Source organism: Nanorana parkeri, unplaced genomic scaffold, assembly GCF_000935625.1.
Source record: "Nanorana parkeri isolate BGI_ZX_2015 unplaced genomic scaffold, ASM93562v1 scaffold490, whole genome shotgun sequence".
Classification (NCBI taxonomy): domain Eukaryota; kingdom Metazoa; phylum Chordata; class Amphibia; order Anura; family Dicroglossidae; genus Nanorana; species Nanorana parkeri.
Window position 1 is genome coordinate 1,003,563 of NW_017306758.1, and position 11,301 is coordinate 1,014,863.

The following is an 11,301-nucleotide window of genomic DNA, read 5'->3' on the forward strand; positions in this document are numbered from 1 at the left end:
TTAGGCTTTCTACATTTTAGACTGGGTGTGTTGCAAATTTGCATTGTTTTAAAGGGTGTGGTGACTGAAAAAAGTTTGAGATACGATGTACTAGAGATACAGCATTGCCTTCCTATGAAAAAGCTCATTCACATGCCCTCACTTCCAGAACAAAACCCCAAAACAATTAGCTTAGTCTCTGCTTATGGGTAAGTGGGCTAAGTCTTGCAAATCAATCCTTTTTGCCCCTTTAGCCATCTCTGCACCCAGAACCTCTGGTGTAAAGAACAGATAAAGCCATGACTTTACAGAGCCAAAATAACAACAGGCATACAACTGTTTCAGGCTTCTTAGCCCTGATCAGTGCAAGATTACTAGAAACGACAGCTCATGCAGACTGATTGCTAAGGGAAACACTCTTTAACTACAATTTTTAGAAATATGCTCTCTCGCAAGAATGGTGGTCAAAGTGAATACCTCCCTTGTTTAACTCCTACACACATGCCAGGTTGTTAGGGAGCAGTAGCGTCACAATTGGGGTGCGACCCGCACCCGGGGACACCATTGGAGGGGTGACACAAAATGACTGACAGTAGTGTATCACTGAACTGCAGCTATACTGTATCTAAACTTCATTATATTGCAAACCTACGGGTATTCTTAATTCTACTGAAGTATTATTTCAATGTACTGCCATTATATTGTTTTTATACTTCATTATATTGCAAACCTGCAGTTGATCTTAATTTTACTGCAGTTGTACTTCAATATACTGCAGTTATACTACATCTTTTTTTTGTAAGGGTCCCTCTCTTCATCTAGATTAGACATGCGCATTTGGATTCGGAGGACTTGCTGAATCACGACATTCCATTAAATTGGCAGTATGTCCGAGTCCAAATAAATATACGAAAAAAATATTCCGGCATATATTAATTCGTTTTGTATGGGCATCGCCATTTTGCTACTTCCAAGATGGCGGCACCCATACATGCATATGACATCACCCTACGCCGGCATTGGGTGACGTCATACGCCTCGCCTTCAAGATAATGGCATGCATGCACAGAACCTGCTGGCGGTCAATATGGCTGCCGCACTTTTTGTTTTTTTTAATTGTGCGTTTTCGGAGGTTCGTTGCTTTCAAATCCAAAACAGCATAATTATTTGTTTAATCAAACAAAAGAAATTAAAAGGTTTTTACCTTTCATTTGTTTCCTGCGAAACAAATTTTTATGCTGTGCACATATCTAATCTCCATAACATGGAGGGGGAGGAATATTAAATGTATTCTTGGGTTTAGATATCATTTAAAGTCCTTTCTGTAATACCCTCCAGAGATCACTCTGATCTCTAGAGGTGTGCCGCGCAGTCCTGCAGAGGGGACCCAAGATTTCACACAGAGCAGTTACCAATCAAGGAGTCATCATCATCAACCCTTTCACTGTCAACAGTTATCTAGAGACAGTGAAATTATGGAAACATATTCATTATTGAGGCCACATAATTGCTTTTTGTTAAAGGTGCTTCTTCTGTGATCTGGGTGGTGCCCTTCCTCTCCCTGGTTGTCTTGAGAGCACTGATGCTCTATTGAAGGATTCAGGATATGGAGTGGATGGAAGATATTGGGAAACATCTCTTCCACTGAGAATGAGTCTCAGAGCACTCTCTGTCCCCAATCTTCATGATTTACAGAAACCAAATAAGTCTAATCGACTCCTAATGTCTAAATAAAGAACCTAAGAAACACTAATATCACAAAGCAGTGAGCGGAGTGCGGCAGAGAATTGGTGGACCACATCATAACAAGCCGGATTCACTATGTTAAATTTGTATGACCCCAGCAACAAAGGTATGAGGGGAATCTTAAAAATTGTTTTTAAAAATCACGGGGGGCGAAGTTCCTCTTTAATAATTATTATAAAAATGACAGCCCATAGGTTTATGGTCACGTGTGGTGCGCCTCCACCAACATGGCGCCTTCAGCGAGATACCCGCCCACTTCCGGGTGCGCGCGGTGCAGTGTGGGACGCTTTTGTCCGGAAGTGTCGGGAACTGTGAGCAGTGCAGGGTTCCGGGCCGGTGTGTTTGAGTCATTGTAGCCGGGAAGATGCCGGAGCTGGCGGTGGAAAGGGTGGTGGTTCACCCGCTTGTGTTGCTCAGCGTGGTGGACCATTTCAATAGGTGAGTGGCGGTCCTTCCGGACAGCGGCTGCTGAGTCACAGGCCGGGTAAGAGCCCGCTAGGCCTCCGGCAGCCTGACAGTGACTGGGCGCTTTCATGGTGCCGGGCACGGGCCCTGCGGATGGTGACGGATGACAGGCCGGACCGTAGCCCCGTATTGTCACTGAAAGTCTCGGGGGGTTCGGAGGCTTTTAGTTTGTATCCTTGTATATAAAGTTTAATTAACACCAAGGCCCCATTCATTGAATATGCTGCATTAAGGCAGGTGTTGGGTCAGCCCGCAAGGTGCGATATTTTATCGTGCGATGCGTTACTACAGCCCATTCATAACCCCCCATTCATATAGTATTTACAGGCCATTTTGAGCCTTTTTTTTCTTTTGCGCACAAATTTTAGAATTGGACATTTTTTTTTCTTTTAGCCAATGGAAAGCTGGAGGAGATGACGATCGGAAACCCCCATTAACGCATTTGCGTCATTGCGTGTCACCCTTTATTGCACCTTGGGGCCCATTTTTGAACTTTGCTTTTTTTTGACTGCGTGTTTTGCGTATTTGTCATGCATCTTTATGCACATCTTAAGGGTGCGAGTAACAATTAGTGCTTGTTTATGCCATATACTGTGCGTATTTAAACTTTTCCTTAGCGCTTAGGCTTTGAGATGGTAATATTTGTAAAGGTTCCCATACACTGTGTGATTATCCCGCGATCGTACGATAATCGCAAAGTGTATGGAAGACGTGTGACCGTTTTTACTGTACGGTCGCACGTCTTTTGTCTAGGGAGCACGCTAGAAAACAAGCCGAAAATTGTACGATTTTCGGCTGGTTTGAACGGTGCTCGGGAGACAAATGCCAAACGGGCCGGTGTGCGCACGCGCACACTGTCCGTTCAGCATTGCGCTCATCGGAAGCCCGCCCCTCAGGGGGGCGGGCTTGCGATGATCGAGAGTACGATCTGCCTGACCAAGATGGGCAGATCGTACGTTTTTTTAAATCACTTTAAAACCCTCGCAAGACAAAAGTCTTGCGAGGATTGTAAAGTGTATGGGCACCTTTAGTTTTGTTTACGCTGTTGTCTTGCGATGCAGCGTGTTTGAAAAAAACCTACAGCATGCTGCAGTGTTTTGATGGTTAGAAACGCGAGGCTGGTTTGACAGTTGCAAACAATATTTAGTACAATTCTCCTTCACTGGTGCTGCAAAGCTTTCAGTATCTGTTTTGTGTTTCTTGTAAACAGGATTGGAAAGGTCGGAAATCAGAAAAGAGTGGTCGGTGTTCTCTTAGGATCGTGGCACAAGAAAGTTCTAGATGTTTCGAACAGTTTTGCAGGTAAGTTGCTGCTTTTTAAGTAGGAAGACTGATACCAGAACAGAGTGATGTTATGGAAGGGTCCTTGAAGCAGGTCTTCACTCACTAAATTAACCTCCCCTCATTTGCCCCCCCCCCATCCCTCTTACACATTTACAATTTGATTGTATAAGTTACAAAATACTGCCAGATTCCTGATCTAGGAGAGGATGACATAGGGATTGCCCCTGCTGCCAGATTCCTGATCTAGGAGAGGATGACATAGGGATTGCCCCTGCTGCCAGATTCCTGATCTAGGAGAGGATGACTCCCCCCTGCTGCCTCCTGAGATGTCCACGTCACACATCCTTAGAGGCAGCATTTCCGGGAAGGGTGCATGCATGCCATAATATTCTACTTGCACAGTTGGTTTTGTAGCTGTTTGGGACCTGGCAGAGACCTGCGGTATGTCTGTGCAGTGTGCACGTGTGGTAATGTTAGAGAGAGAGAAGAGCTCCAAGATTGTGGGGTGGAATGAAAACGGAGGACTTTGGTTCCAAGGAAGACAACACTGGACTGCAAAGTATGAGTATTACTACTTTTATTGTTGTTCTTGCGCCCTAACATATCTAATTTACATTAGTGGCAGCAAACTATACAGTACTTTGAAGAATGAGTAAAGGTTAACAGTTTCATACACATACACCCTAGGGCATGTTTAGTTGTAAGACCGTTTTCACGCATGGAAACCAGAGAATTCAGGTTAAACCCACAGAGATGGAGGGAAAATATACCAACTCTGTGCAAATACAATTCCTGGTGGGTTTTTACACCCATGCCCCAGGCACTACTGTGCCAACATGCCTTCGCCTGTGCCAAGACTCCATACTCCATGATTGCTCATCCCCTATTGGCTAACTAAACACGTGTCAAACATTTCTGTAGTGTTTTGGGAATAATTCACTTTTGTTTGTTTTTTTTGGTCTAACTACAAATAACTTTCCACAGTTCCATTTGATGAAGATGATAAAGATGATTCAGTTTGGTTTCTTGACCACGACTATCTGGAGAATATGTATGGCATGTTTAAGAAAGTCAATGGTGAGTCACACTTGAGATATCAATCACTTGTTCCTGCATTTTGTTAAAACTGAACTGCAAGCAAATAGGCCAGTTTTACCAGCCCAAGGATTTGTATTTCAGCCCATGCAGTCCTTAGATCTACACAGCTCTGTCACACAGCACAGCCCTGTGTGCTGGCTTGATTTTTCTTCTCCAGTTAAGTAACACAGGACTTGTTCTTCCCCCAACCTGTAAATGGATAGTGAAGGAGAAGCGGCAGACTGATGAGCTCATCTCTCTGCTCTCTCATCCCCACCAGCATGTTCCTTGTCACATGAGCACATTAGTTCAACTGATTGGTTCCTTGTGCTGCTTCTCCCTTCCACTCTCTGAGCTTTGCTTTACAGGGATTGCAAGAGGCTGATACCAGATACAAATTCTGGTTCTTGCACTGCTTGCCTTGTCTAATGATGTATTCATGATTACAGAGCTGCATTAAAGGAGAACTATGAGGTGAGTGATTTCCACTCGCCTCATAGTTCTAGCCGACCTGTGACAATGAGACTGTCACAGGTCGGCTAACGGGAGGTATGACGGGAGGATGCTAGTTTGTGTCCTTCCGTTACCCTAAGGAGAACTATGGGGAAAAGCCCTGACCCCATAGTTCTCCTTTTAATGTGTGTCTCTTATATCTGCCTGGAGTTCAGTTTTAACTTTCCACGTTCCCCTTACTGAGATTTATACCGGGTATCTGTTTCACTTTCCTTTGTAGCTCGGGAGAGGATAGTTGGTTGGTATCACACTGGACCCAAACTGCACAAAAATGATATTGCAATCAATGAGCTCATGAAGAGATACTGTCCAAATTCCGTAAGTATCTCCACCTCGGTGTGCGCTTCTGCACACGACCAGAACTTCGTCTTACGTTTCATTCTTTGTGTTTCCTCTCAGGTACTTGTTATCATTGATGTAAAGCCAAAAGATCTGGGCCTTCCCACTGAGGCATATATCTCTGTGGAGGAAGTTCATGATGTAAGTTTTACATTGAAGTTCAGCATTGTATTCCTCTAACAGAATCCATTTACCTGTTATTAGTTTATCAGACGTCAGGATTTCTAGCACTCACAACATGAAAGCTGAACTCCTAGGCAGATATATCAAAAACAAACACATAGGGATGGACCGGTACCGGTTTTTCGGTATTGAGTACGAGTACTGATATTTTGCTTTCGGTACTCGCCGAGTACCGATGGTTCCTCAGTCATGGAGCCGGCTTCCCTGGCAATCAGGAAGCAGGGCGGCAGGTAATGACATGCCGGCCGGCTTCCTGATTGCTCGGAATGCCGGCTCCATGTTATTTGGCCGGCTTGATTGTGATTGGCCGGGAAACCTGCTTCCCAGCCAATCAGCGTAGAGCCAGCTTCCCGGCCAATCAGGAGGCTAGTAATAACGGCTTCCCAGCCAATCGGCATCGAGCCTGCTGTTCGGTTGGCTTGATGCTGATTGGCTGGGAAGCCGGCTTGCCGCCCAATCAAGAAGCCGAGATGCGGGTCATTACTCGCCACCCGGCTTCCTGATTGCCCGGGAAGCCGGCTGCGCGTTCCCCTACGGCACTGCCGGTCAGAGAAAATCTTGCTCTGACCGGAAGTTCCGGTATCGAAGCTTCTGGGCGCGTACGAGTAGGCTAGGTCATGATCTGCAACATGTTCCCATTGTGGGTACTTACAGGGGTTTCTTCTGGGTACTCCAGTTTTCTTTTACGCTCCAAAGACATGCTGGTAGATTATGTATGTGAGATAGGGACCTATTGGGATTGTGAGTTCCTTGAGGGCAGGGACTGATGGGAATGTACAGTATGTGAGTTAGGGACCTATAGGGATTGTGAGTTCCTTGAGGGCAGGGACTGATGGGAATGTACAGTATGTGAGTTAGGGACCTATAGGGATTGTGAGTTCCTTGAGGGCAGGGACTGATGGGAATGTACAGTATGTGAGTTAGGGACCTATAGGGATTGTGAGTTCCTTGAGGGCAGGGACTGATGGGAATGTACAGTATGTGAAGCGCTGTGTAAATTGTCAGTCATGTATTTCTTTTTTTAACCTTCATTTATACCTTTCTATAACACAGCGCAGTAATGAGTAGAACTGATGATAGTCTAATGTATTTTGCCTTTATAGGATGGAACTCCAACCTCAAAGACCTTTGAACATGTCACCAGTGAGATTGGTGCTGAAGAGGCCGAAGAAGTTGGGGTGGAGCACTTGTTACGGTAATTTCCTAATCTTGTACTTGGCTGCCATGGTAGATCTTCAGTGCTTTGAGTAGTGCAGCAAGTGAAGTGAGCCGCCCTCATCTGTTTACGTGTCTGGGAGTCAAGCATTGTTGAAGATGCTTGAGCAGCTTTTCCAGCAGGCAAGTAGCAGTTTTAAGGCTGTGACACACTGCACGCGGAGCGGTGGCGCGCTGCCTTTGCGAGCAGTGTCATGTCATTTTCCCCTGGGCACCTCGGATGGCGAGAGCTCGCGGAGCTGAGCGTGCCGAGATGAACAATTTCAGCCAATCGACTCGCGCGTATAAACCGGCGCGTTGCGATGCGACGTCTGGCCGGTTGTTAAGCACGAGCCGATTGGCTGAAGGTGCAGTCAATCATCTGACTGCACTCAGCTCACACACTGCACACAAAGCTCTGTGCCGGATAGCTTTGCTTCGCTCTGCACGGCTTCACGTGCTGTGTGTCACGGCCTTCAGAAGCAGAGGGATGCGGTGGCTGCCTCCATATATCCCTTAGCGCTGGTTCATTTCAGGGAGAGATTTTCAGTAGGTGATATGTCAAAGGCAATCAAGGTGGGCGACAGACGGACAGGTTGTGGTAAAGAGTTCCAGAGGATGGGAGAGACTCTAGAGAAGTCCTGGAGGCGAGCATGGGAGGAGTTGACGAGGGAGCTTGAAAGCAGGAGGTCTTTGGAAGAGCGGAGGGGACGGTTAGGGTGATACTTTGAGATATAGCCGGGGGCGGAGTTGTGGATGGCTTTGTAAGTGGTTGTTACTATTTTGAATTTTATTCTTTGGGTGAGTGGAAGCCAGTGCAGGGATTGGCAGAGGGTGGTGGGGGATGGAAGCCAGTGCAGGGATTGGCAGAGGGTGGTGGGGGATGGAAGCCAGTGTAGGGATTGGCAGAGGGGGGATGCAGACACTGAGCGGTTGGTTAGGTGGATCAGTCTGGCAGCTGCATTCATGATAGACTGAAGGGGGAGGAGCCTGTGTAGTGGAAGGCCAATGAGGAGGGAGTTGCAATAGTCATGACGAGAGATAACAAGTGAGTGGATGAGTAATTTTATGGTTTCTTTGGTGAGGAAGTAGCGTATTTTGGAGATGTTACGAAGGTGAAGGCGGCAGGATTTGGATAGTGATTGGATGTGGGGAAGAAAGGGGAGGTCCGAGTCAAGGATGACACCTAGGACCTTGGCATGAGGGGAGGGATGGATGAAAAGTTGAGAAACTCTTGTGGGCCACCAATGTGAAAACTAAACACAGGCATTTAACCCCTTCGTGACTGACGACGTACAGTGTACGTCGCCAGCATCGGGGCTGTTTAAACAGACTCCCGGCGACTTTTGCCGCTGGGACTCTGTTTAAACTTGTAGAGCCGACTGTCGGCTTTACAACAAAAGCGATCCTGGCGACTTACCTGTCACCAGATCGCTTCTGCGTCCCGAAGAAGGGGCCGCCCCCCCAAAACACCCCCCCCGCCGGACACCACGTATAAGAGCATGGCCGGCATTGTTATGGTCTATAAGTGCCAATAAAATACCTGTTCATCCTGCCACAAATCCAGCAAGCTCCTAACTTCTTGTAGCTGGCTGACAATGGTGCACTGAAATCTCCAAACGTTCTCAGCCTTGCTCAAGTCGCCTCTGTGAACTCCAGAATGCATTTCCCCATGTTATAGTGAGAGAGCCGTTCTTTAGTCTAAATCGCGAGTGAGCGGCCTAGGGTGACAAGGCTGCTTCTCCTTAGGTACAGTGGTTGAGCGTTGTCACCATAGGACAGGAAGTGTGCTACTTGCAGGATCAGCAGGTGAAAATAAAGGAAGAGATTACAAAATAAAACGAATGCAACATATGACATTTTTGTTCCTTGGTTTAGATCCACCTATAAGTCCGTTATGTTTTTAGCTCTTTGTTTGTAATCTTGCAGAGACATCAAAGACACTACTGTGGGGACCTTGTCGCAGCGTATTACCAATCAGGTACATGGGCTGAAAGGACTCAACTCCAAACTGCTGGACATCAGGAGTTACCTTGAGAAAGTGTCCACGGGCAAGCTGCCCATCAACCACCAGATCATCTACCAACTGCAGGACGTCTTCAACCTCCTGCCAGACGTCAACCTGCAGGAGTTCGTCAAGGCCTTCTACCTAAAGACTAATGATCAGATGCTGGTGGTCTACTTGGCCTCCCTCATCCGCTCGGTGGTCGCCCTTCACAATCTCATCAACAATAAGATTGCCAACAGAGACGCCGAGAAGAAGGAGGGACAGGAGAAAGAAGACAGCAAGAAGGAAAGGAAAGACGAAAAGGAGAAAGAAAAAGCCGACTCCAAGAAAGATGAAAAGAAAGATGAAAAGAAAGAGAAAAAATGATGAGGTGGCATTGTTAGTTTTTAGTTGTATGTTTGCTGGTGGCTGGAACATGTAATAAAAAGATGTTATTGCTGACCAGGCATTACTATTTATACCATGGAAGGGGCCACACTCAAACCACCTCCCCTCTGCAAGTCTCGCATGTCATGGTCAGTTCTGTAGTTACTTTTTCCGGCCAGCCATCCATCCATCCCTGACCGCAAGCTGTTTGGGGTGCCGTCATTAAACCTTTCTGGAAAGCTCAACTTCAGGCAAACCTCTATATACACAGATGAAATATATGAGAGTAGTTTTACCCATTTCTGTCCTTTTTTAGTCCTGAGATTTACAAAGCACAAGCAGGCGGATGAGGCCACTTTCTCTGCTACGATTGTACAATGCCCTGCTGACACCACTCTGCTAATTGGGCAGTGAAGGAGCAGCAGCAGACTGATCAGGTCACCCCTCTGCTCACTCTTCCTTTCAGTCTATTTCTTGCCAGCATGAAATAAATCATATTTAGCTACTTTCACTAGTAACATTTGAAGAACTATATATAATGGATACAGTGCTGTATTCATTGTTGTCTTTTGTATCTGCCTGCAGTTAAGCTTTAAGGACAAAAGTTGTTCACAATGCAGTTAAATATTTTGGGGGGAACAGTTAAAACTTATCACATTTAGAGATTTACACTTGTAACAATATGTCATTAAAACATTTTTATATCATTTTACGGTTTAAGTGGATTTTAGTTGGAAGGGTTTTGAATACGCTTTCCATAAAAAGAAAATAAATGGCATGTTTACATTTGTAGGGATGCGCCGATGCCGATACTAGTATCAGTGCCGATACCGAGTACTTGGGCGAGCACTTGTACTCCTAGCCCGATACCCAAACTTCTGATATCAAGCAGCGAGTCATTACTCACTGCCCAGTATCCTGATTGGCTGTGAACCTGGCTCCACCCACCCACGTCACTGAGCGACGAAGGAGCATGAAGCTGGTCAATCACCAAGCCGGGTAGCGTGTAATAACTCTGCCCGGGTTCCTGATTGGTCGGGAAGATGGCCTTATGAGGAATCCGCACGGCAAGTCATTACCCGCCCCCGGCTTCCTGATTGGCAAGGGTGGGCAACCTCAGTCTCTCCAGCTGTGGTGAAACTACAAATCCCATGAGGCATTGCAAGATTCTGACAGGCATGACTCCCACAGCCAAATGCATCATGAGATTTGTAGTTTCACCACAGCGGGAGGTTGCCCCACCCCTGCTTTAATGAATAGCACTGCAAGCTTCCAGATGGTCCCTTTAGTTTTGTACCTGCATTGCGTGGCAATTTCTGAATTTAAAGTAGATGATAGGAAAACAAAATCTTCAGTACACCTTGTCTGGCACACGTAGACTTCTCAATCTATTGTCTCTTTAAAGCAGAATGACACCGCCAGACCAAATGTAACATGTTGGGCCCCCGTCGGACCTTTTTGTGCCATATTGTGTTCTTATGCAAGTTGGGCAGTGCATACATGGCTCAGCGTATACTCCGAATGGAAAAAATTGCTGAAAAGCATCCAGAAGAAGCCTGCCTGGCGGCGATTTATTAACAAAAGGGATTATTTCTGCTTCAAGTACAGAAAAATACCGTATTTGCCGGCGTATAAATCGGGGGCCGTCTCATACGCCGGGTACATACGGAAGGATACGGTATACTGTATGTAGCTTCGGCTACATACAGTATACCGCCCTGAGCCAATACTACATGTCGATCTGCCAGAAATCCAGCGAGCGGAAAACAGTGCCTTTGCTACACCTTAAGGCTGGGTTCACACCTAGACGTTTGTCGCGCGTTTCTACAGCGATTCGCTGTAAAAAAAAAACGTGCGACAAAAGCGCGTTTCCGAGGGCTACCTGGCTGTATCCCAATAGAAACACGCGACAAAAACGCCCCAAAGAAGCTCCTGTACTTCTTTGGGCGTAGGGCGTTTTGTAGCGCGTTCATACGGCCTGTAATACGCCCAGGTGTGAACCATACCCATAGGAAATAATGGGATTTCGGTGTTTGAGCGTTTTGCAGAGCGTAGGAACGCGCTACAAAACGCCCAGGTGTGAACCGGGCCTTAAAACCAGGACGACCTTTCCTGCTGGACTGCAGAACTTTGCATTGCATGCATCC

General features: G+C 46.4%; 1 protein-coding gene across 1 annotated transcript; it reads left to right on the forward strand.

Annotated features, from left to right (window-relative positions):
• The first annotated feature begins 2,004 nt into the window (after nucleotides 1-2,004).
• On the forward strand, nucleotides 2,005-9,215 carry PSMD7 (proteasome 26S subunit, non-ATPase 7). The gene is made up of 7 exons (XM_018560944.1): nucleotides 2,005-2,163; nucleotides 3,401-3,492; nucleotides 4,459-4,551; nucleotides 5,285-5,382; nucleotides 5,464-5,544; nucleotides 6,690-6,781; nucleotides 8,710-9,215. The coding sequence occupies exons 1-7, from the start codon at nucleotides 2,090-2,092 to the stop codon at nucleotides 9,152-9,154; spliced, it is 975 nt and encodes a 324-aa protein (XP_018416446.1). The 5' UTR covers nucleotides 2,005-2,089; the 3' UTR covers nucleotides 9,155-9,215.
• The last annotated feature ends 2,086 nt before the right edge of the window (nucleotides 9,216-11,301 follow it).

What these genes read in the sequence shown, in the direction of transcription:
- PSMD7 (XM_018560944.1), top strand. Translation starts at nt 2,090, where the DNA reads ATGCCGGAGCTGGCGGTGGAAAGGGTGGTGGTTCACCCGCTTGTGTTG. An exon ending in GTGGTGGACCATTTCAATAG is followed by an intron (nt 2,164 to 3,400) that starts GTGAGTGGCGGT and finishes TCTTGTAAACAG; the next exon opens with GATTGGAAAGGTCGGAAATC. An exon ending in CATGTTTAAGAAAGTCAATG is followed by an intron (nt 4,552 to 5,284) that starts GTGAGTCACACT and finishes TTTCCTTTGTAG; the next exon opens with CTCGGGAGAGGATAGTTGGT.